Source organism: Vanessa atalanta, chromosome 22, assembly GCF_905147765.1.
Source record: "Vanessa atalanta chromosome 22, ilVanAtal1.2, whole genome shotgun sequence".
In the NCBI taxonomy this organism is placed as follows: Eukaryota; Metazoa; Arthropoda; class Insecta; order Lepidoptera; family Nymphalidae; genus Vanessa; species Vanessa atalanta.
In genome coordinates this window covers 4603507-4627209 of record NC_061892.1, presented here as the reverse complement: position 1 = coordinate 4627209, position 23703 = coordinate 4603507, and the positions used below count along the sequence as shown (strand labels likewise).

The window sequence follows — 23703 nt, the reverse complement described above, 5'->3', positions numbered from 1 at the left end:
TATTACTGCTGTTGTTGACTGGCCAGTAAAAATTGAGTTTAAGATTAATATCAGTAACCCTGTAAAAATTCTTATTCATTTTTACAAAATTCAAATTTTCAAATTCTAATATTGATTGTCGAAATTCTACCACCTGTATGGAAAGAATCACATCAGACCTAAGCAGAACTGGCGAATTATACGAAAATATCAATGAAGTAATATCGTTTTACATACAGAAGTTCCTTACAACTTTCAGTATATAAATTTGAGATAAATAATTTTATGATAAAAATTTTATCGCAAAACCAAGAGTCGAATAAGAAATAAAACTTCAAGAAGAGATAAAATATTATATTTCACTTTTCTCTCAGTCAGTCAGAGTCAGTGGACAAAATGTTTAATATTATAATTATTTTGGTGTACGTTTTTCATGAAAGTGAATCGGCGAAAATATTAGGCGTTTTTCCAACGCCTTCTATAAGCCATCAAGTTGTGTTTCGTCCAGTCATGTTAGAACTAGCTAAGCGTGGACATGAAGTCACAGTTATAACACCAGATCCAGCATATCCAAAAGGTCAAGCACCTGAAAATATAACAGAAATTGATTTGCATGATATATCCTACGAGCACTGGAAAATTTTAACAGAAAGAGACCACGACAAAGATCCAGTTGAATTTGTACGTTTCGTTAATGATTTTGTCTTAGAATTGTTTGTTAAGCAATTAAAATCTAGTGAAATTCAAAAATTTCTCCATGATAATAGAAAATTTGATTTGTTATTTATCGAGTCTTGTATACGACCAGCCTTTGTATTTTCATATATTTACGATGCACCAGTTATTGAATTCAGTTCGTTTACTGGTGTTTTTTCCTCTTATGAAGCGATAGGAGCAGCTGCACATCCTCTTATTTATCCAAATGCAATGCACAGAAGAATTTATAATTTAACTTTATGGGAGAAGATCACTGAGTTATATACTCATTACGCAAGCGCAAACATTTTTGAGAAACATGAAGAAGTGGAAAATAAAATATTGAAGTCGATTCTTGGTTCAGACATGCCGGATTTACGCGATTTGAGACAAAAAGTTCGGATGATGTTCCTAAATGTTCATCCTATATGGGATTTCAATCGGCCAGTTCCACCGAATGTATTGTATCTAGGAGGCTTGCATCAAAAACCTCAACTTAAGCTACCTGAGGTACGTACCAAATATATTTCATAAATAAAATATCACAAATACATAGGAGCCTAGATGATTCAACGATGAAGAAGACCATGATTTCAGATTATTAAAGTTTATTATGTTTATGTTAAATTATGAGAGTCAAAATAAGCCCGCGGATAGAATATGTCAAGACATCTGACTTATCACGCTTGCTTTGAGTTTAAATTTACAAGGAACACGGTTAAGGCTGTATATTTATAAAAAATCCTAATAATATTCAAAATAATATTTTTTTAGGATCTAAATTCTTATCTAGATTCTTCTAAGCATGGAGTTATATATATGAGCTTTGGTACGAATGTGAAGCCTTCGATATTCCCCCCCGAGAAATTAAAGATATTTGCTAATGTGTTTTCTAAACTTCCTTGTGATATTTTATTGAAATGGGACAAAGATGAGTTTCCAGTACTTTCAAAGAATGTCAAGATTTCGAAATGGCTGCCACAATCTGATTTATTAAGTAAGTTCTCGTGTCAAAATTATATTAATTTAAATGTATGCTATTGTTTTATTATTCTTATAATAATTATGTACTTTTCCAACTAGGACATCCTAAAGTCAAGCTATTTATTACACAAGGTGGCTTACAATCAACGGATGAGGCAATAACTGCTGGAGTACCTCTTGTTGGTATACCAATACTTGGTGACCAATGGCTTAATGTTGAACAATACGTTAAATTCAATATTGGAAAATGTGTTTTATTTGAAACACTGACAGAGGAACAGCTACTAGATGCTATTCATACTGTTATCAACGATGCAAGGTAAATATTATACTTTTTTACAAATCAAACGATTGTATTAAATAAAGATCTAATTTAAAATGCAAAGAATAGACCTTATTATTAATTTATTTAACAAATTCTAGTCTAGAAATAATATGTCGAATGAGTTAGTCGAATGAAGATTGCTTTAAACTCGTTTCAGTTATTTTTATTATTTATTTCTTTTGACTTTAGCTATCGTCAAAACATTGTCAAGCTTCGCAACTTTTTGAATGATCAGCCGCAGTCATCACTCGAGCGCGCAGTGTGGTGGACGGAACATGTCCTACGGCACGCGGAAGTCACGTATCGGCGCACGCCTGCAGCGAACATACACTGGTCTGAATATTATGAACTAGAAATAGTGTTGTTGCTACTAAGTGCTTTAATAATATTTTTGTCAGTCATAGTATTAGTGATATATCTAATTGTTGCGAAACTGAAACATAACAAGCGCTTAAAGGTTAAGAAAAATTAATTAGTAAGCTTATGTAGTCCGTCTGTTACTAAATAATTAAAACGTAATAATATTCTGCAAAAAACAGAAAATTGAAGCTGAATTATGTACAACGATGATTAATAATTTAATATATTTGAAGGAATAAAACGGGTTTGAAATATTTCTTTGTAAAGATAATTATTTCTTTTTAGTATACTAATAAGAATTATAGTCTTAAAAACGTCATTAACTATGTTTACTGTCTATATACAGCTATCTTCATTTCCTTGAAAAATTTTTGTAATAAATGGTGATAATAATAATATATTTTATAATTATAATATCACGTTAAAAACTGCTAAGACGAATTGAAGACGCTCAAAAGGTTTTTTTTTATATAAATTGTAATTAAGTTAGTCTAAATACGTTTATTAAATTCGTCTTTTAATAAAATGAACGATGTCGTTTTATCATTTTTTTTTAATAAAGTTTATTTACTCTCCTTTTATTGTAATTTCCCGACAAATTACTTAAAAATAAATATATGTATATCTCCATATTTTGTAACTCAGTCGAAAGAAACCGGTTATCATTTTTAGGATCACGGCTAGCTCATGTGTATTATGGCGATCTCTCTTGGGAGCTCGTGAACGATCAACCTAACGTTCTCCCCCAGCGCCCGGTTAGACTTGGAAGTCTAATGTACTATAATATAAAGTAAACTATTGTATTTTTTTTATAATTTAACTTTAAATATATTTTTCAATCCAAAAAGTGTATGTGTTTAAATAAATAACATATTTATTGGATTTTAAAAGAAATAAAATAAGGTTTGAAATAAGCGTCACCTAATCTAGTTTTAAGTTTTTGATTACAGTAAATTTAGTTGTGACTTCTTGGTTGCGTCTATGTATTTGAATCAAAACAGTTCTCATCCTCAAAACAGTTTAATTGATAATCAAAATTTATTAAATCGGGTTCTGACTTAAGGGGGTAAATATATGTTTAAAGTTGAAGTTGACCATAAAATAAAATATAAAAAGATGCAGTGACGAAATCTTCTGTAATGTATTCTTAATTTAAAATAAATTAATATTTATAGAATTTATTTCCACCGAAAGAACAAAATCGAAACATACTTTATCTAAGGAGGTTCTAAGCATAAGCACTTTTGAAACGTGATTTTGAAATTTACTCATTAAAAATGTTGTTCGTTTATTCACCAATAATAATATTAAAAAAGCGAAAGTACGCAGTACTGCAGCATGCTGCATTGACGTGGTTCGTGCAAGGAGTTTTAGGCGTGAAATCATCTTTACCCCCTGGGGAGAGCTCCATAGAGCCATGGATGGACTTCCTTATTACCTTAGTATCCTTTTCGATCCTTGCCAAAAACGTCTATCGCAACTTTAGGGGATGAGAATTCCACGTAACCCAGAGCCCGGATACCTTTCTAAAGGTTTCCACTGTGTAAGCTTGTTGTGTAAAAGCTTGCTTGGTCTACTCAGCTAATCAGAGATATTAAGACAGATTTCTATGGTGGAACCTTTGCCTAGACCTGCACTTTCTTAGGTAGCTATTAGACCAAAAATGCAGTCAACCAGGGCCTGTTTGAATTAGACCTATATTTAGTTTTGAAACCAAATTATTATTCTGATTATTTTATATGTTGATAAAAAAGTTTTGTTTATCTGTCCGATTAAATGTTATCTATTACTAGCAATCCGCTCCGGCTTTGCACGGGTACAATTTACAAATAAAAAAATGAAAATTGTTGCTATCAAGACAATTACTTTATTCTGAAATGTTTATTTATTAGGTTAAATAATTATGTCATAAATAATATAAAAATTAATAATATAAAAAGTTAATTTGAACCAAACCGGTTTGAGTATAAATTTTATTAAAAAAATGGCTAAAATTTGGGAAAAAGTTCAAAATATTAGTGTGACCGCCAACCACTTAATTCTTAGCAAACCATTTAATTATATAAAATATTTAGAAATTATATATAAAACCTCATTTATTGTTACTCTTGCTGTTAGTGAAAACCGCATCAGTATGTGTTGAGTAGCTTAGAAGAAAATAGCTGAGATGAAGGTAAGGCAGAAAGCGACTTTGATTTATAAAATTTATTATATTATTATTATTATATAAGCGAGCTATTCGCACCCGCTTCATACGGGCTAAATTAAAGTTTCATCTGATACATTAACTTTATGTAGGAAGTAAGAATAAGATCTTATTGTGCATAAATTTAGATTATAATATATTATAGTTATCATATCAATTTAATGAGACTATTGAACTAATCGAATAAACAATTTCAACGTAATACTTTCGCCATGACGTTCCATTTTCCTTAATAGGTGAAACACTCTTCTCTCCTCAAGCACATATTCCAACACACGTATGAATTTTAATATCTAAGCAAATAAATTACTACTTTCATGATACTCATATGTACTTATTTGATCTACCTATCGTTCGAATAACCTTTCGAAAAATTAGACATAACAATATTTCGATTGAAGACATTCAGTGATTTTTTTCACCTCAAACGTTTCGATGATAATATTATCATTCGTTTTTTTTTATGTACAGAAACAAAGCAAAACATTTTTGTATGATACTAGAATTCGACTCTGATAAATATTATCACAAAACAGGAATAGTTTACAATTTGTACGTAACAAAGACATTATTATACAATAGTCAATATTTAAAACAACATGTCGAAATTTTTTAAAGTGATTGTCAGTTTGATGTATGTGATCGTTGATATTGAAACGGCAAAAATATTAGGAGTGTTTCCAGTTCCATCTATAAGTCATCAAGATGTGTTTCGTCCACTTATGTTAGAATTAGCAAAGAGGGGACACGAAGTTACAATGATAACAACAAATCCAGCATTCGCAAAAGGTCAAACTCCTCAAAATTTTACTGAAATCAATGTGCACGACGTTTCGTACGAACGCTGGCGCGTTTTTTTTGCAGATAAAGGAAATGAGAAGGATCGAAGTCAATTATTCTACTATATTAGCGAATTGCTTTTAGATCTATTTGTTGTACAATTAAAAACTCCAGAAATACAAAATTTAATTCATAGTGATGACAAATTTGATTTAATTTTTGTCGAATCCTGTGTACGACCGGCTTTAATTTTTTCATATATTTATAAGGCACCAGTAATCGAATTCAGCTCCTTAGGTGGTGTACTCTCTGCTTTTGAAACGATAGGAGCAGCCACACATCCACTCATTTATCCTAATGCAATGCATAGAAGAATTTACAACTTGACGTTATGGGAAAAAATTACAGAGTTGTATATTCATTACATGAACGAGCATACTTTTACGAAATATGTAGAAACGGAAAATGAAGTTTTAAAGTCAATTCTTGGTTCAGACATACCAGATTTGAACGACTTGAGACAAAATGTTCAGATGATGTTTTTAAATGTTCATCCAATGTGGGATTTCAATCGGCCGGTTCCACCAAATGTGCTTTATTTACGAGGCTTGCATCAAAAGCCTCAGCATGAGTTGCCAGAGGTAACAAATCATATAAACATAACATAACATATCAATATTAACAATATTACTTGATATTTATATATACTATTTTGTTTAGTCTACGACGTTAAATTAAGCATAATGTTCTTAAAAAGGTATAACAGTTAAATATTTTTCCAGGATATTAAATCATATCTAGATTCTTCAAAACATGGAGTTATTTATATGAGTTTTGGTTCCAATGTTATGCCTTCTAAGCTCCCATTAGAGAAATTGAAGATATTTACAAATGTGTTTTCTAAACTTCCGTACGATGTTTTATGGAAATTCGATAAAGACGAGCTACCAGGACGTCCAAAAAATGTAAAAATATCGAAATGGCTGCCACAGTCTGATTTGTTGAGTAAGTCATTCTAGTATTTTTTTAAAAGCTATCATTATTAAGAGTAAGAGTAAGTAAGAAATTCATACTTGCAATAAGCTATTTGTAAGAACTAGGCACCAGTTCACTCATAGTAACTTAAAAAAAAACACACCTATAAGAGAAACAATGTTTTTTTTACTTATGTATATACTGCGCAATCAAATTGTTGAAAATGCTGTATTACCGTCTAGTTCTATACCTTCTTCTTAATAGTCTCAATGGAGGTCTTAGTTCAGCAGTGATTCGCTTTGTTATTATTTTTTGCTATTACATCTGATAATATCACAAAGTTAAACATATAAATTATACTTGATTATTGTGTTGTTTGTTGCTAGTAAATTTTGTTTTGTATACGTACCTACAATTATACTTATATATTATAAATATAATATTACATATAATGACGACGATGAACTGCAAGTGAACATTACTGTAATTTATTGTTATCACATAAGTGACAATGTATGTCTTTGTAGATAATATTTTTTTTAAACCTAATATCTTGTCGACCTCCAACTGGTCGGCTTATATATATATATATTAAGTAAATTGATCCGATTTTATCAACTGTTTAACTTCAAGCTATATGTACTATTATTTTAAAACTAATAGCATTTATTTTCCAATTAGGACATCCTAAGGTAAAGCTATTTATAACACAAGGGGGCTTACAATCTACAGACGAAGCCCTTTCTGCTGGAGTGCCTCTTATTGGTATACCGATGCTTAGTGACCAATGGTATAACGTTGAGCAATACGTTAGATTTAATATTGGAAAATTAACTTTAATAGAAACGCTAACAGAGGAACAGCTAATAGATGCTATCACGACTATAATCAACGATGGAAGGTACAGATTTAATAACACTTGGTACAAGGTTTAATTTACGTACAAAAATTAATATCCGATGTAATTTAATTTAAAGTTCAAGTTAAAATAACATTGAAAAACTCTCCATAGAAACCGTTCATTATTGAAGATTTTAACTCAAATAATACAATTATATTTGAGATCGCGCAAAGTTTGATCATAGTACATTCCTTTTTTAATATCTAAGATAAATTAAAAAATACAACTTTTATTGTAGAATCTTGACTGCTCTATATTCATAGATTATATTCACATAAACAAAGACAAAACATTTAATTTTTTTAAATCTATTGATTGATTGATGGTTTTAGATATCGTCAAAATGTTGTTAAGCTGCACAGCTTTATGAATGATCAACCGCAATCCTCTTTGGAACGCGCGGTTTGGTGGACGGAAAACGTTCTTCGTCACGGGGAATTGAGTTATCGCCGCACACCTATAGCGAACATAAAGTGGACTGAGTATTATGAACTGGAAATAGTTTTTTTGTTGTTAAGTGCTGTGATTTTACTATTGTCAGTCATATCATTAGCGATTTATTTGATTGTTTCGAAAGTTCAGCATTACACGCGTGTAAAGGTTAAGATAAATTAATAAATACATTTAATTATTGTATATAATTATATATGTTATTTACAAGCAAACACACTATATGGACTAGTGACAAACCCTTGCAATATAATATAGAAGAAAGAAATCAGCGTTACTAAATTAATACGATATTATGAGTTCGTTGAATTGAATATACTGATATTTTATTAAGTATATTTCAAGAATTGATGGACCAGATCTGATACGAAGAAGGTGCGTTTACCGGTTGATGTATCAGTAACCGCAGCAGATTCTCCAATTTTAGTTTCAATAAATTAGACGATTCATTTGGGTCAATTATTAAATAAAGTAATATTAACCCTATTGTTTACATTTATTAAAAACATGACTTTGAATAGACATTTATTGTAAAAATAGACGCTTCTGATGTAGGAGTTGTTCTGTTAAGAGCTAATATATAAATAAATATATAAAGTCATATAATAAAATCATCTAACTAGTTGCTAGGGAGCAATATTCTATCAAAAATTCCAATCAATTGTTTTGTATAGATAAAACATTAAGGACATGTATGCCATATCACAGTCTCGAGTTTATTATACTACCAAGGTTACGTGTGATATCAAACCCTGTTATCTATAGAAAATATATAGCAGGTATAAAACTTGATTTGAATTTTTTTTTGACATATATGTTTAGGTACATCTTGAACACTTGTTAATCAAACTATTGACGTTTAATTGATGATTGAAACTTTCAACCACAAACGTGTAATAGGTATTGAGTTTCTACCTAATACCTATAACAATCAAAAAACATGTGATCAAGTTTAATGATAACGACTTATGCTCTTAACTATTGACGGTTATGTTGATCATAACCTTTAGTTAGTCGGTCAGTGTGTGATTTCGATAACGTGAACGACAGCTTGAATTATTAAAAATCATATAAATATCTAATGTCAGATGTGCTTATAAATATTTATATTAATCATAAATTTTATATACAGAACACGGCAGACCGCTATAGATTTTATATTTCGTAAAGTATTCATTGTTTATCATTAAATGTTATCGCAAAACTAAAGTAGCCGATATCATATTATAAAACATTACATGTCTATTCTCTGTCAATGTTTAGTTAAATATGTCGAAAATATTCAAAGTGATCTATTTGTGCGTGTGTGTGTGCGTTGGAGCTGAAACGGCAAAAATATTAGGAGTGTTTCCAACTCCTTCTATAAGCCATCAAGTTGTGTTTCGTCCATTGATGTTAGAACTAGCTAAGCGTGGACATGAAGTCACAGTTATAACGACAGATCCAGCTTTTTCAAAACATCAAGCTCCTCAAAACCTAACTGAAATCGATATGCACGATATCTCCTACGATTATATAAATAATTTACTGGTAATCAATGGAAACGAGAAAGATCCAATAAAACTCGCTCACATAGTCTGTGATTTCATTTTAGGTGTATTTGTGACACAATTTAAATCAGCTGAAATTCAAAATCTTCTTCACAGTAATAGAAAATTTGATTTGATATTTGTTGAATCTTATGTGCGACCAGCGCTTATTTTTTCACATTTATATAATGCGCCCGTGATCGAATTCAGTTCCGTAAGTGGTATTTATTCAGCCTTTGAAATAGTTGGAGCAGCCACACATCCTCTTGTATATCCAAATGCGATTCAAAGAAGAATTTACAACTTAACTATCTGGGAAAAGATTACAGAATTATATATTTATTATTCGACAGAACTTATTGTTGCGCAACATGAACAAATAGAAAATGAAATGTTAAAATCAATTATTGGTTCAAATATACCAAATTTGAACGATTTGAGAAAAAATGTTCAGATGTTGTTCTTAAATGTACATCCTGTTTGGGATTTCAATCGACCTGTTCCTCCAAATGTATTATACTTAGGAGCTTTGCATCTAAAACCTCAACAAGACTTACCAAAGGTGCAAAAATTTTCAATTAATTAGAATTAAATAAACTACTTTATTCTTAAAACAAATTTTTTTTAATGTTGTAAAGGAAGGTGAATGTGCAAATGGGCCACCTAATGGTAAATGGACATCGCTACCCATAGACATTGGTATTCTAAGAAATATTAACCATTCCCCATATCACTAATGTACGAACAACCTTGGGAACTAAGAGTTTATGTCCCCACTCACTTTAAATCAGAACACAAAATTAATAAGTATTGTTTTTTTGTCATTGCTTGTTGTATATATCATGAGCTAAAGGTCCTAACTATTCTAGCTTGTAAAATATACTATATCCGAGAAAATTTACCTTTAAATAAACGTTGTATTCCTGTTCTTATAAAAACGTTTTTTTAGGATTTGAAATCATATTTAGATGCATCGAAAACTGGAGTTATATATGTAAGTTTTGGTACAAATGTTAAGCCATCAATGTTTCCGCCGGAGACGTTGAAGATATTTACTGATGTATTTTCTCAACTGGCTTACGATGTTCTGTGGAAATGGGATAACGATGAGCTTCCAGGCCGTCCAAAGAACGTTAGGATTTCTAAGTGGCTGCCACAATCAGATTTGTTACGTAAGTCTTATCGTTAAAACGTATTACATGCAGTAATGGAGCTAAAACAAAACAAAAAATAATTGAATCGATTTTTCAATCAGGGCATCCCAAAATCAAGCTATTTATAACTCAAGGGGGCTTACAGTCCACGGATGAGGCAATAACAGCTGGAGTACCTCTTATTGGTATACCAATGCTTGGTGACCAATGGTTTAATGTTGAGCAATACGTTAAATTCAATATTGGAAAACGACTTCTAATAGAAACACTGACAGGAGAACAGTTAATGGACGCTATTAAAACTGTGATTGACGATACAAGGTAAACATTTTATTTTCACTAATATTGTTGATATTATGGCCTTTTCTGGATTTTTTTTTTCGTAACCATGTAAGAAGTTTTAAGTAACACAGGTTGTGAACATAGTGACTATAGACATTTTGAATTGAATATTTATCAAATAAATAATCCTAACTAATACATAATATAACAAAAGTTTCATGCAGTGAAAGGTTGCAGCAAAAGTATTACTTAAAATGCCAGACAACAATAACAAATCTGTCGGTAAATGAAATGTGTATGAAACGTTTATAACGAACAATAATGTTTAATACATAAGTGAGTAAATATAGTATGATAGCACAAATTTATTTATTTAATAGAACTAGCCAACAGCTTTTTACTATTTAGATACAAAAAAATCTTTGTAAAATGTATGTATATTCATAATAAAATGACCTCTGTTCTTTATTTATTATAGACAATTATTATTCGTGAAAAAAAGAATCTCCTGAGGTTAACTTATTTATGATTTCAGTTATCGTCAAAATATTGTAAAACTACACAGCTTTATAAACGATCAACCGCAATCGTCCCTGGAGCGCGCGGTGTGGTGGACGGAACACGTCCTACGACACAGTGACGTTGAGTATCGGCGCACGCCTGCCGCGAACATACACTGGACTGAGTATTATGAACTAGGACTAGTTTTATTGTTGTTAAGTTGTTTGATTGTATTTTTGTCAGTCACAGTATTAGGCATATATTTCATTGTCTCAAAGGTTAAGTATTATACGCACTTAAAGGTTAAGAAAAATTAATAAATAAAATATTATTTAATAGGTACATACCCTAACTTATTTTTTTTTATTTCAATACATACACATTTCTAAGTCATAGTTAGTAATGCCTGGAGCCTACTTAAAAAAGTATTTCTTGATTTTGAGTTTGAGTAGTTTACACTAAATCAAAACTAGTTAGGTAGTTGTTGTTACTGATATTGTTATGTACAGGGTTATTGGTAATTCGACGTATTCCCGTCAGGAGGTAGTAGGAGTAATTATTTGCGATAATTTAAACCTCCATATGCATAATGCAAAAGTGAATCACTTTTGACCAATGCAAAACGCTTATGACCTTTTTTATTATGAAGGCATTTTTGTGGAAAAAAAAAATTGAAATAATATCGTTTTCCGTCTCGCATTTTTAAAATTGGACCGTTAATTATTGTTTTAATATTGACAAAAAACCAGTGTTAATTCGTTTTTATAAGTCAGACGAAAAAAATAGATTTTAATGGATACTTTTTTTTAAATAATTTTTTGAAGTTGATAAACAAAAAAACGTGATAACTCAAAAATTATTTACTTTTGCATTATGCATATGGGGGTTAAAATTATCGCAAATAGTAACCCCTATCACTGGAATGAGTCGAATTACCAATAACCAATATAATAGAGTAGTTGTTCCTCTTTGTCATAAACACATTGAAAAAATCAACACCTTAAAACTAACATACATAACTTTGTTCGGTAAATGTCAAATGAGTCTACATGACTATATTTTAGCAACAATTTGCTCTCGACGAGCCCTTGTGGGTAAATATATATGTAAATAATGTATGTTAAGTTTTTTAATTCCGATTCTCGATTTATACAAGGTCGTCACTGTTTTATTAAGGAAATATTAATGAATAAACAAGGTAAGAAATTCTATAAAAGCAGACACAGATTGTTTTGTCAAAATATATACAATCCTATGAATATATTTTAGAATTAATAAAAAAATGAATATAAAATATCTGACATCAGCGTTACTGTTTGCAACGATCCCATCCAGATAATCTCTATTCGGAATATCAAAGGAGAACTAACAGGAATAGTGCACACTTATTTACTGAATTATTTAACTTAATTAAGGAATAACTTCTAAATATAATATAATAATATTCAGTACAAATATTATGTAAGATTATGCAATTTACGTAATGAATAAAATAAGTTCTCCTTGTTTTTGTGTCAAAAACATATTTATACTAATATTTACCATCAATTTCAGAAAAATAAATAAATATCCAAATTCAAATTTTATATCATACTTTTATTTACTGAAAAAAAATGTACATTTTTTTGTAGGAACATTATTTTCAGAGCTTCAGCCAATTTCAATTAATGCACTGACTTTTCTTGTAAAGTTTGTTGATTTCGAATTATGGCGCAAGAAATTTATCAGTGATTTTTATTGATATTTAAAGAGTGAACACCAAAACATCGAAGACTGGCTTTTTTTACCAGAGAAAAAGTTTGCCTCTGTTCTTAATTTTTATGTGTATATGTTTAGTTGAATTGTCAATGTTAATATTTCTATTATTATTATTATTATTATATTTGTAGGCCGGCAAATGAGCCTGATAGTAATTGTCAGCACCGCCCGTAGACATGAGCGCTGTAAGAAATATTAACCATTCCTTACATCGCAAATGATTATCATTTACGGTGGATCGGATTGGGATGCTAGGTTTGGGGGTCTTTGTCACAAAAACGGAGGACCTATATTCCAAGATCACCGTCGGCCTAATAAAGGCTGTTAATGCACCTGCAAGCCGGTCGGATTTGTAGAAGTCCATGAGAGGTAGTCATGTGAACCTCCAACCATTTTGCTCATTCTTACGTAAAAGTGTCTGTAAAACTCGTATGCCTGGTGACAACGATTAATATTATATGAGCACAGATTAAGTAAGAGCTCGTCAGGGTCAGGATGACCATTCCAGCGCTAATTCGGTGGTGCGTCTATGGTGCTCTACAGTGTACACATTTGGGAGGGCGCTCTCACAGCTCAGAAGAAGGCTCTTCTAAGGAGACCAAGATTTAAAGCCATACGAGTTATACGAGTTCGGTTCAGAAGTATAAATTTGAGTATACCTATGAATGAATAAGGATATTTAAATAAGCACCACAGTATAGCGGTTCTTAAATAACTCTTAGAAGAAAGTATCAAAATTTGCTCCATATTTTTAAATATATATATACAGTTTTTCCCTGTTTTCCATGTGTATTATCACAATAAATACAATCTTGACTTTTCACTGCAATATTTTTATAGCTTATTTTCGCAATTTTACTCAATTAACATACACACATACAAATTTTGATAAATAAAACATGTCATATTTATAGGCATTAAAATGGCTTATTAAAGTAAACAGGAAGAGAAAAATCTAAAATAAGTCTCCTAAAAAAGATTCTATAATTACGTACAAACATAGCTCCTTTACAATATTTTATATTTACATTATATTTTTCTGATTACATGTTATCGCAAACTAAAGTGGCCGATATCATATTATAAAGAACACGACAATCATTACATTTCTCTTCTCTGTCCATGTCTAATTAAATATGACATATAACATAATAAAATATGAAAATATTTAAAGTGATTATATATTGTGTGTGTATGTGCGTTGGAGGTGAAACTGCAAAGATATTAGGAGTTTTTCCAACTCCTTCTATAAGCCATCAAGTTGTGTTTCGCCCATTGATGTTAGAACTAGCTAAGCGTGGACATGAAGTCACAGTTATAACAACAGATCCAGTTTTTCAAAAAGGTCAAGCTCCTAAAAACCTAACTGAAATCGATGTTCATGATATGTCCTATGAAGCCGCCAAAGATTTTATCAGAGAACATGGAAACCAGAAAGATCAACTTAAGTTTTTTTACTTGGTGTCTAATTTCATTTTGGATTTGTTTGTGAAACAATTAAAATCTGACGAAGTTCAAAATCTTCTTCGTAGTAATAGTCAGTTTGATTTGGTATTTGCCGAATCTTTTATACGCCCTGCTCTTATTTTTTCACACATTTTCAATGCGCCAGTGATTGAATTCAGCTCCTTAAGTGGAATCAATTTAGCTTTTGAAATGGTTGGAGCGGCAACACATCCTCTTGTATATCCAAATGCAATGCATAGAAGAATTTATAACTTAACGATCTGGGAAAAGATTACAGAATTATATTATCACTATGCAACGGAGCAGATTTTAAAGGACCATTTACAAATCGAAAATGACAAGTTAAAATCTATTCTTGGTCCAAATATACCAGATTTGGACGATTTGAGGCAAAATGTTCGGATGCTGTTTTTGAATGTACATCCTGTTTGGGATTTCAATCGGCCTGTTCCTCCAAATGTATTATTCTTAGGAGGTTTGCATCTAAAACCTCCACAGGATATACCGCAGGTACAAAATTGTTCAATGAATGAATATTGACATTACTGTCTTAAGAGGTTTGATTAAATTTCTCCATATACACGTTTTTCTAGGATTTAAAATCATATCTTGATTCTTCGAAAAATGGAGTTATATATGTGAGTTTTGGTACAAATGTTAAGCCATCGATGTTTCCGCCGGAGACGTTGAAGATATTTACTGATGTATTTTCTCAACTGGCTTACGATGTTCTGTGGAAATGGGATAACGATGAGCTACCAGGACGTCCAAAGAACGTTAGGATTTCTAAGTGGCTGCCACAATCTGATTTGTTACGTAAGTCTTATCGTTAAACGTATAACTTGCAGTAATGGAGTTAAAACAAATTATAAAATAATTGCATTGGTTTTTTCAATCAGGGCATCCTAAAATCAAGCTATTCATAACTCAAGGGGGCTTACAGTCTACGGATGAGGCAATAGCAGCTGGAGTACCTCTTATTGGCATACCGATGCTTGGTGATCAATGGTTTAATGTCGAGCAATACGTTAAATTTAACATTGGAAAAGGTCTTTCCATAGATACACTCACAGAGAAACAGCTAATGGATGCTATTAAAACTATAAGCGATAGTGAAAGGTAAATATTTAAATTTACTTACTCTTTAGTATTATTTGAAAATAGTATTCGCACCATATCAAAGACACTTTTCTGTGAGGATAAATAGCTAAGCTTAAATATTAAAGTGATTATTATTTAATATTTTAAAGATTATTGATTATTTTTTAAACAATTCTTTATCACTGAACAATTTTACTTTTCGTTATTGTACACTAAAAGTAAAATTCAAGTGACAGTTAACACATATTCTATTGCCTTTTTTCCTGTCACGCAGTCTGTGCCATCGTGTTAATATAACGAATCTTTGAATATAATAGCTGAAATGACCCGTAACTTTCCTTGCGGAGACGGTCTCGCCACGTAGCTAGAACCCTCCAGCTTTTTGTAATGCCCATTTCGACTACGGAAGAAGTAAAGTCAAAAAACACTTTGAAATGAAATTGACGTAGTATAATTGGTAAAGATCTTCAATATTTTTTTTTGGATTCGAAATGTATTTATTATGGGTTCTAGAAAATAGACTGAATGTAAAATTAAAATGAATACTACTCATTGTTAAGTGGAGTATTACATTATAAATAAATCTACTTCCATCGAGATCAGTGCTAAACACAATGAGCTCTTATCAAATCGCATGGTATATTTCAATCTAAGGTATGTCTATCTTGATACTTCATCGTTCGGAATGGGTTTATGATTTACTTAATATCTGTTACTTGTAAAGTTAATTACTCAATGAAGTTTATGGCATTAAGCAAACAGATATCTCATATCAAGTTTGAAACTTCTATAGGATATGTTTTTACTGAATAAACGATAGTATCACAAAAGTAAAATTTAATAAAAGGTACAACAAAATAATGATATAAACACTTTCTATTTCGATGAAGATTGTATTATTGATCCATAATTTTTCTTATTTATTATTTCAGCTATCGTCAAAATGTTGTGAAGCTACGCAGCTATATAAATGATCAACCGCAATCGCCCCTGGAGCGCGCGGTGTGGTGGACGGAACACGTCCTACGACATAGTGACGTTGAGTATCGGCGCACGCCTGCCGCGAACATACACTGGACTGAGTATTATGAACTAGGAATAATTTTATTGTTGTTAGGTTCTATGATTGTATTATTGTCAGTTACAGTATTAGTAATATATTTTATTGTTTCAAAGGTTATGTATAACACAAGTTTAAAGGTTAAGAAAAATTAATAAATAAAATATTATTTTATTTAAAGGTACTACGACTTTTTTTATTTTATTTCAGAACATAAATATGGCTACGGATAGATTACACAATAGGTGATTTAGACTTAATAATTATAATAATTTATGTACATTTAGTATATTATAATTATGTAAACAGATTGGCAAGTAGACTAAGCTCTGCTGCATTATTTTCACAGTATACTGACTTACGGTATAATAATGTATACTTTGGATTAACGCGAGCTGCGTACTATCCATATGATATTTGTGCTACATAAAAGGGGTATTCGCGCAATCTATAACCTAAAGAAGAATCAAGATATTAAGTGATGCTTCTCAATATATATTCTATGATGTTATGTATGTATTAATCGCGTTAAAAAAATAACAAGAACAATTGCGTCGACATAGTACTCCTATAAAACAATTGAGGAAGTATAATTCGTTTGTTCCTGTTATAAGTCGTTGAAATACCGCAGTGAATCTTCTGAATTTTGCTGTGGGGGAAATTGTCACAATAGGTCCTACCATCAGTTCTATCAGTATTTGAAGAAAAGAAGGAGAATATACCCGATTTTGGTCACTATTCCAGAACACAATAATTGTTTCCAAATTACGTCGTTACAATATGTTGACAATTGTTGGATTGTGTCATGCCTGCAAATATTGTCCTAAGTTTTTGACGCTCAAGTCAATGATGAATACTACTTCGTCAAGTTGATTAAGTGCATATGTAAATGTCAGCAGTCCCTTTTCGCTATAATAAATGCAAATGGGTATGGGATGCATCAGCATTGAGGCGATTTGACTCTTCTTTTCATTTGCTATTCATTCAAGTCACTCTGCAGTAGCCTATGTGGCTGTACATCTGGAAATTTCAATCGGGAGAATGTAGCAGACAGAGCGTCATGACCACCGGTTATAACATTAACAGCTTAATCTTAATCGCGGTTTATTAATCAGAAGCTTTCGTTCGCAGTTTGCAGCCGTGGAACGCATCATCGAGATCGTTTCAGTGTCGGGAATAAGAACCACCTGGTGTTCCATCATAATAGATTTTTTTTCAGGCGCTCTGGGTCGCCAGAGCCGAGATGGCCCAGTGGTTAGAACGCGTGCATCTTAACCGATGATTTCGGGTTCAAACCCAGGCAGGCACCATTGAAATTTCATGTGCTTAATTTGTGTTTATAATTCATCTCGTGCTCGGCGGTGAAGGAAAACATCGTGAGGAAACCTGCATGTGTCTAATTTCAACGAAATTCTGCCACATGTGTATTCCGCCAACCCGCATTGGAGCAGCGTGGTGGAATATGCTCCAAACCTTCTCCTCAAAGAGAGAGGAGGCCTTTATCTCAGCAGTGGGACATTTACGGGCTGCTAGTGCTAGTATGTGCTAGTGCTCTGGGTCGCATCTACACTGTATAAATATAACCACCGGATCATTTAGTGTATAATATAAATAATGTGTGAGATAATGTTATGTACCTATGTAATTAATCTTTTTTTTACCAGTATTTATTATCATTATCAGAAGAGGCTAATAAAAAAATATATTTATACTATTTCTTATCGAAAAATAGTAGACATCGTTTGTGGGAATAATATTTTCAGAGCTACAGCCGTTTATCAACTTCAATCAATTCACTGGCGCTTTCGTGTAAATTTTATTGTGTACAGTGATTTTTGTTGAGTTCTCAATATTAATAATTCTGCTATTAATGTTTATAAATTCTCATCAATGAATTAAAATTAAAAAAAAATTAGAATTTTTCCAAGTTAATGTTAGAGATTATCACTATAGCAAGATACAAAATATATCGTTTAGGAATTAATAGACGTAACAAAATTATATCATAAGTTTTCTTAAATATTTATATTCATATGTTTTATAGCCTTAAAAGCGTTGTTTAAGAGAATTTGCTAAATATTATTTGATAGAAGGCCAACTTAAAATACAATTATACATTATAGTCCAAGATCCCCGTCCCCCAGACCTACGTCATTTTAGCAAAGCTTAAATTTTGAGGATATCTAGTCTATGTAGTTAAGACAGTATCCGTACTTACTAGTTTAAAAACGGGACCCTTTTACAGTTAGCGCGAACTAAAGGCGTATAAAAAAAACCTTACTCACCTACGTTAAAGAAGAAACGCTCATATTTAAATGCTTGTAAGAATTTTATCAAATAATATAATAATAATTATATATTGTGTGTGTATGTGCGTTGGAGGTGAAACTGCAAAGATATTAGGAGTTTTTCCAACTCCTTCTATAAGCCATCAAGTTGTGTTTCGCCCATTGATGTTAGAACTAGCTAAGCGTGGACATGAAGTCACAGTTATAACAACAGATCCAGTTTTTCAAAAAGGTCAAGCTCCTAAAAACCTAACTGAAATCGATGTTCATGATATGTCCTATGAAGTCGTCGAGGATTTTGTCATAAATCATGGAAACAAGAAAGATCAAATTAGCTTTTTTTACATGATGTGTGATTTCATTTTAGAAGTGTTTGTTAAACAATTAAAATCTGACGAAATTCAAAATTTACTTCGTAGTAATAGTCAATTTGATTTGGTATTTGCCGAATCTTTTATCCGCCCTGCTCTTATTTTTTCACACATTTTCAATGCGCCAGTGATTGAATTCAGCTCCTTAAGTGGTATCAATTCAGCTCTTGAAATGGTCGGAGCAGCCACACATCCTCTAATATATCCAAATGCAATGCATAGAAGAATTTATAACTTAACGATCTGGGAAAAGATTACAGAACTTTATTATCATTATTCAACGGAGCAGATTTATAAGAATCATTTAAATATTGAAAATGAACACTTAAAATCTATTCTTGGTCCAAATATACCAGATTTGGACGATTTGAGGCAAAATGTTCGGATGCTGTTCTTGAATGTACATCCTGTTTGGGATTTCAATCGGCCTGTTCCACCAAATGTATTATTCTTAGGAGGTTTGCATCTAAAACCTCCAAAGGATATACCGCAGGTACAAAATTGCTCAATTAATTAATGTTAACAATACTTAAGAGGTTTGATTAAATTTCTCCATATACATGTTTTTCTAGGATTTAAAATCATATCTTGATTCTTCGAAAAATGGAGTTATATATGTGAGTTTTGGTACAAATGTTAAGCCATTGATGTTTCCACCGGAGACGTTGAAGATATTTACTGATGTATTTTCTCAACTGGCTTACGATGTTCTGTGGAAATGGGATAACGATGAGCTACCAGGACGTCCAAAGAACGTTAGGATTTCTAAGTGGCTGCCACAATCTGATTTGTTACGTAAGTATTATCGTTAAACGTAAAAATGCATAAAAACGCAGTAATGGAGTTAAAACAAATCATAAAATAATTGCATCGGTTTTTTAATCAGGGCATCCCAAAATCAAGCTATTTATAACTCAAGGGGGCTTACAGTCCACGGATGAGGCAATAACAGCTGGAGTACCTCTTATTGGCATACCGATGCTTGGTGATCAATGGTTTAATGTCGAGCAATACGTTAAATTTAACATCGGAAAAGGTCTTTCCATAGATACACTCACAGAGAAACAGCTAATGGATGCTATTAAAACTATAAGCGACAGTGACAGGTAAGTATTCAGCTTTATTTAATCTTTTATATTATTTAATACTTTTCTACATACTTTAAATATAAAATAATATATGAAAATCTCAGCTTTTAAAATTGATTATTATTTATGTTTCAAAACAATTATTTTATAAATATTGTTCTTTAATTATCGTTATTATACACTGAACGTAAAATTCAAGTGACAGTTAGCGCGTAATATTGTACTGTCTTTTCTCTGGCACGCTGTGTAAACCATAGGTCCCATTTCTTGTCTCTAGCCTGTGTGGGATTCTTACTCAATAAAATGATTACAATGTATGTTTTACAACAAATTTTACAACAAATCGAAAAAATCTCCGAAGATACGTTTTCGCGTTTATCGTTCCTCAAGAAAACTGTCACTACTCGGCGCTAAGTTTCTCCAACATTTTGTATAGACTGTTCTAACTACGAGAGAAGTAAAGGCAAGTAATCTAATTTTAAATTGAATTGACGCAATAAAATTGGTCAAAATCTTCAACTATTATTTATGAATTTCAATTATAATTGTTATGGATTCGACAAAATATGCCATTATATTTAATCATTGAAGTTAGGATCAGGCCCGCATGTAAAGTGGATACGAGTAGTTAAGTAGAGTAGTATATTATAAATAAATGTATTTTAATCAAAAGTTATCAATCAAAGGGTACTTAATGTAATGAGTTCTTATCAACTCGCATGGAATACATCATGTTAATCTTAGATTCGTTTATCTTCATTTCTTCTTCATTTGGAATACGCTGAATGTATTGTATTACGAACTTTTAATTCGATTTTTTTGCTGAAAAAAAATTGTATATGTTCACTTGAATTATGACGCGATCTTCAAGGTACGAAATTTTTCTAGTTTTAAATGATGATTAGAAAAAAAAAATTACTACTAGAACGACAAAATATCAATGACATGACATGATATTAATCCAATTAAAAAATATATATATATACTTGAAACTTTTTGATAAATCAAATGGGCTACCTATATGATTTACAAAAAGGTTATTACTTGTTAGATCTTAACTTTCACTTGTAAAGTTATCAAGAAAGAAGACCAAGTACGAAAACGTTAATGACAATAAAACTTACAGTAAACGTAAGCCTATAATAAAAATAAAAACACAGAAATAACCGAAAGTTGATTTATTTCTGCCAGATAAATCTTGGAAACGAAAAACGCTTATACATCTGATTGACAGATTTAACATGGTCTAGCTAAGTTTTCTAATATCGTGACCTTAAAAAACTCTAGCTGAATTTTAGCGAGATAGCAAAAATATCTATTTAACTGGAAATAACAAGATATCGATATAAATTCTAGAGAAAGATTCTAATAAATTCAGACCATTATTTTTATAATTTATTATTTCAGCTATCGTCAAAATGTTGTGAAGCTACGCAGCTTTATAAATGATCAACCGCAATCGCCCTTGGAGCGCGCTGTGTGGTGGACTGAACACGTCCTACGACATAGTGACTTAGAGTATCGGCGCACGCCTGCCGCGAACATACACTGGACTGAGTATTATGAACTAGGAATAGTTTTATTGTTGTTAAGTTCTTTGATCGTTTTATTGCCAGTCACAGTATTAGCAATATATTTTATTATTTCAAGAGTTCACAATTACACGCGCATAAAAGTTAAGAAAATTTAATAAATAATAAAAAGTTAATCAAAGCATACTGGCATCATAAAATATGTATACATACACTTTTAAAAATGGGAATCGAATCATAACTAGCCAAGAAATAAGTATAGCAGACATTTATAATATTATTTCCAATTAAGCTGGTGTGTGTTTATGTTTTTAATATACGCTTTATAAAATATAATATTTTATTTATTTACCTTTGTTAAGAACTAAAACTTACGTACTTACGTAGTACAGTAGACTAACGATACATTTTTTTTAAATAGCCATATATGTCAAGTCACGTTTTTAATTTAGAAAATATTTGGAAGCATTCAAATATTATTTTTTATTATTTTGATTAGATTATTGATGATATAATTATGATAATGATTGTCGAACCGATGCTTTTTTCGTTTGATAATAATTTATCTTTACAGACATGTACGTTCCTTTTTTAAATTTACAATTTGGATTTACGTTATTTTATTGCTTGTATCAACGTAGAATTGTAAACACCGTTAGATTTTAATCTATGACGCGAGATTGTAAACTGCCGAAATATTGTGAACGATGATATATCGGTTAGGTTAGGTTAGAGTTGTTTTTATAATATAACTTGAATTGGCTTTATTAGATTATAGTCTACTGAAAAGTAAAATACAAGCTATGTAAGCTAGAAGTAAATTGTAAGCAGTATCTTACGGTTCACAATTTTTCGACAGTTCACAATCTCGCGAGATAGATTATAATCTAACGATATAAACAATTTCACGGTAACATATATTTATATCACCAGGGAGCGTCATAATCTAAATATAAATATAAGAATATATTTAAAGTTATTAATAAGAAGCATTAAACGTTTTTTGTCACAATAGTCTGGTTGATTTTTCAATAAGAAAAACAAAATAAAACGGAGATAACTGCTAGCATTCTTGCTACCATTCCTGTAGGTCATGACACGTAGTATTTTTAATTTAAATCTGTATATAATATAATAAAATATAGTTAAGTTCTCAATATAAGTTATTCGTATGTACTTCCGTGGTCGAGTAGTGTGTACACCGGTTTTCATGGGTACCCCACTCCGAGGTCCCGGGTTCGATTCCCGGTCGAGTTGATGTAGAAAAAGTTCATTAGTTTTCTATGTTGTCTTGGGTCTGGGTGTATGTGGTACCGTCGTTACTTCTGATTTTCCATAACAAAAGTGCTTTAGCTACTTACATTGCGATCTACTAACTAATGTATGTGATGTTGTTCAATATTTGTATACAGGTTAGTCTGGAAGTCCAACATTTTGAAGTTAGAAGCATGAAATTTTATTTTTTGGCTACCGATTAAAAATGAGTTGATTCCCATTTAAACGTTTTTCGATATTTTACGCCTAAGGAGGGAAATTGGGTTAACGTTCCGTATACAGGTTAGTCTGGAAGTCTGTCATTTTTTAAGTTAGAAGCTGGAAATTTTATTTTTGGGCTACTGATTAAAAATGATTAGATACGTATTAAGCGTTTCTTGATATTTTATGTCTAAAGGGAAAAATAGGTGTTGACATTTCGTATATAGGTTAGTCTGGAAGTCCGTCATTTCGAAGTTAGAAGCTCGCAATTGTATTTTGAGCTACCGATTAAAAATGAGTTGATTCGCATTTAAGCGATTCTGGATATTCTACCCTAAGGGCTGAATTACACACTAATGTGGTATACAAAGTGGTCTTAAATTTTAAGTTAATATGTAAATCTATTCATATTCTACGAAAGCGAAGCTGCGGGTAACAGC

The 23703-nt window shown here is 31.4% G+C and overlaps 4 protein-coding genes across 4 annotated transcripts; all 4 read left to right on the top strand.

Moving 5' to 3' along the window:
- The first annotated feature begins 375 nt into the window (after nucleotides 1-375).
- LOC125072595 (UDP-glycosyltransferase UGT5-like) lies at nucleotides 376-2456 on the top strand. The gene is made up of 4 exons (XM_047683224.1): nucleotides 376-1185; nucleotides 1450-1672; nucleotides 1759-1978; nucleotides 2174-2456. Exons 1-4 carry the CDS (start codon nucleotides 376-378, stop codon nucleotides 2454-2456), a joined length of 1536 nt encoding a protein of 511 aa, XP_047539180.1.
- A 2693-nt stretch (nucleotides 2457-5149) lies between these two features.
- LOC125072592 lies at nucleotides 5150-11611 on the top strand. Its single transcript, XM_047683223.1, has 8 exons — nucleotides 5150-5971; nucleotides 6113-6335; nucleotides 6987-7206; nucleotides 7539-7800; nucleotides 8920-9747; nucleotides 10135-10357; nucleotides 10441-10660; nucleotides 11157-11611. The coding sequence occupies exons 1-8, from the start codon at nucleotides 5150-5152 to the stop codon at nucleotides 11437-11439; spliced, it is 3081 nt and encodes a 1026-aa protein (XP_047539179.1). The 3' UTR covers nucleotides 11440-11611.
- A 2366-nt stretch (nucleotides 11612-13977) lies between these two features.
- Nucleotides 13978-16692, top strand: LOC125072725 (UDP-glycosyltransferase UGT4-like). The gene is made up of 4 exons (XM_047683403.1): nucleotides 13978-14857; nucleotides 14941-15163; nucleotides 15247-15466; nucleotides 16381-16692. The coding sequence occupies exons 1-4, from the start codon at nucleotides 14039-14041 to the stop codon at nucleotides 16661-16663; spliced, it is 1545 nt and encodes a 514-aa protein (XP_047539359.1). The 5' UTR covers nucleotides 13978-14038; the 3' UTR covers nucleotides 16664-16692.
- A 2175-nt stretch (nucleotides 16693-18867) lies between these two features.
- On the top strand, nucleotides 18868-22111 carry LOC125072665 (UDP-glucosyltransferase 2-like). The gene is made up of 4 exons (XM_047683324.1): nucleotides 18868-19660; nucleotides 19740-19962; nucleotides 20054-20273; nucleotides 21663-22111. Exons 1-4 carry the CDS (start codon nucleotides 18878-18880, stop codon nucleotides 21943-21945), a joined length of 1509 nt encoding a protein of 502 aa, XP_047539280.1. The 5' UTR covers nucleotides 18868-18877; the 3' UTR covers nucleotides 21946-22111.
- The last annotated feature ends 1592 nt before the right edge of the window (nucleotides 22112-23703 follow it).

Excerpts from the sequence above, each read along its gene's own strand:
- LOC125072595 (XM_047683224.1), top strand. The coding sequence starts at position 376 with ATGTTTAATATTATAATTATTTTGGTGTACGTTTTTCATGAAAGTGAA. Across the intron at positions 1,673-1,758 it reads GCCACAATCTGATTTATTAA|GACATCCTAAAGTCAAGCTA; the intron begins GTAAGTTCTCGT and ends TTTTCCAACTAG. Across the intron at positions 1,979-2,173 it reads ACTGTTATCAACGATGCAAG|CTATCGTCAAAACATTGTCA; the intron begins GTAAATATTATA and ends TTTTGACTTTAG.
- LOC125072665 (XM_047683324.1), top strand. The coding sequence starts at position 18,878 with ATGTGCGTTGGAGGTGAAACTGCAAAGATATTAGGAGTTTTTCCAACT. Across the intron at positions 19,661-19,739 it reads CTCCAAAGGATATACCGCAG|GATTTAAAATCATATCTTGA; the intron begins GTACAAAATTGC and ends ATGTTTTTCTAG. Across the intron at positions 19,963-20,053 it reads GCCACAATCTGATTTGTTAC|GGCATCCCAAAATCAAGCTA; the intron begins GTAAGTATTATC and ends TTTTTTAATCAG.
- LOC125072592 (XM_047683223.1), top strand. The coding sequence starts at position 5,150 with ATGTCGAAATTTTTTAAAGTGATTGTCAGTTTGATGTATGTGATCGTT. Across the intron at positions 6,336-6,986 it reads GCCACAGTCTGATTTGTTGA|GACATCCTAAGGTAAAGCTA; the intron begins GTAAGTCATTCT and ends TTTTCCAATTAG. Across the intron at positions 9,748-10,134 it reads CTCAACAAGACTTACCAAAG|GATTTGAAATCATATTTAGA; the intron begins GTGCAAAAATTT and ends ACGTTTTTTTAG.
- LOC125072725 (XM_047683403.1), top strand. The coding sequence starts at position 14,039 with ATGAAAATATTTAAAGTGATTATATATTGTGTGTGTATGTGCGTTGGA. Across the intron at positions 14,858-14,940 it reads CTCCACAGGATATACCGCAG|GATTTAAAATCATATCTTGA; the intron begins GTACAAAATTGT and ends ACGTTTTTCTAG. Across the intron at positions 15,164-15,246 it reads GCCACAATCTGATTTGTTAC|GGCATCCTAAAATCAAGCTA; the intron begins GTAAGTCTTATC and ends TTTTTCAATCAG.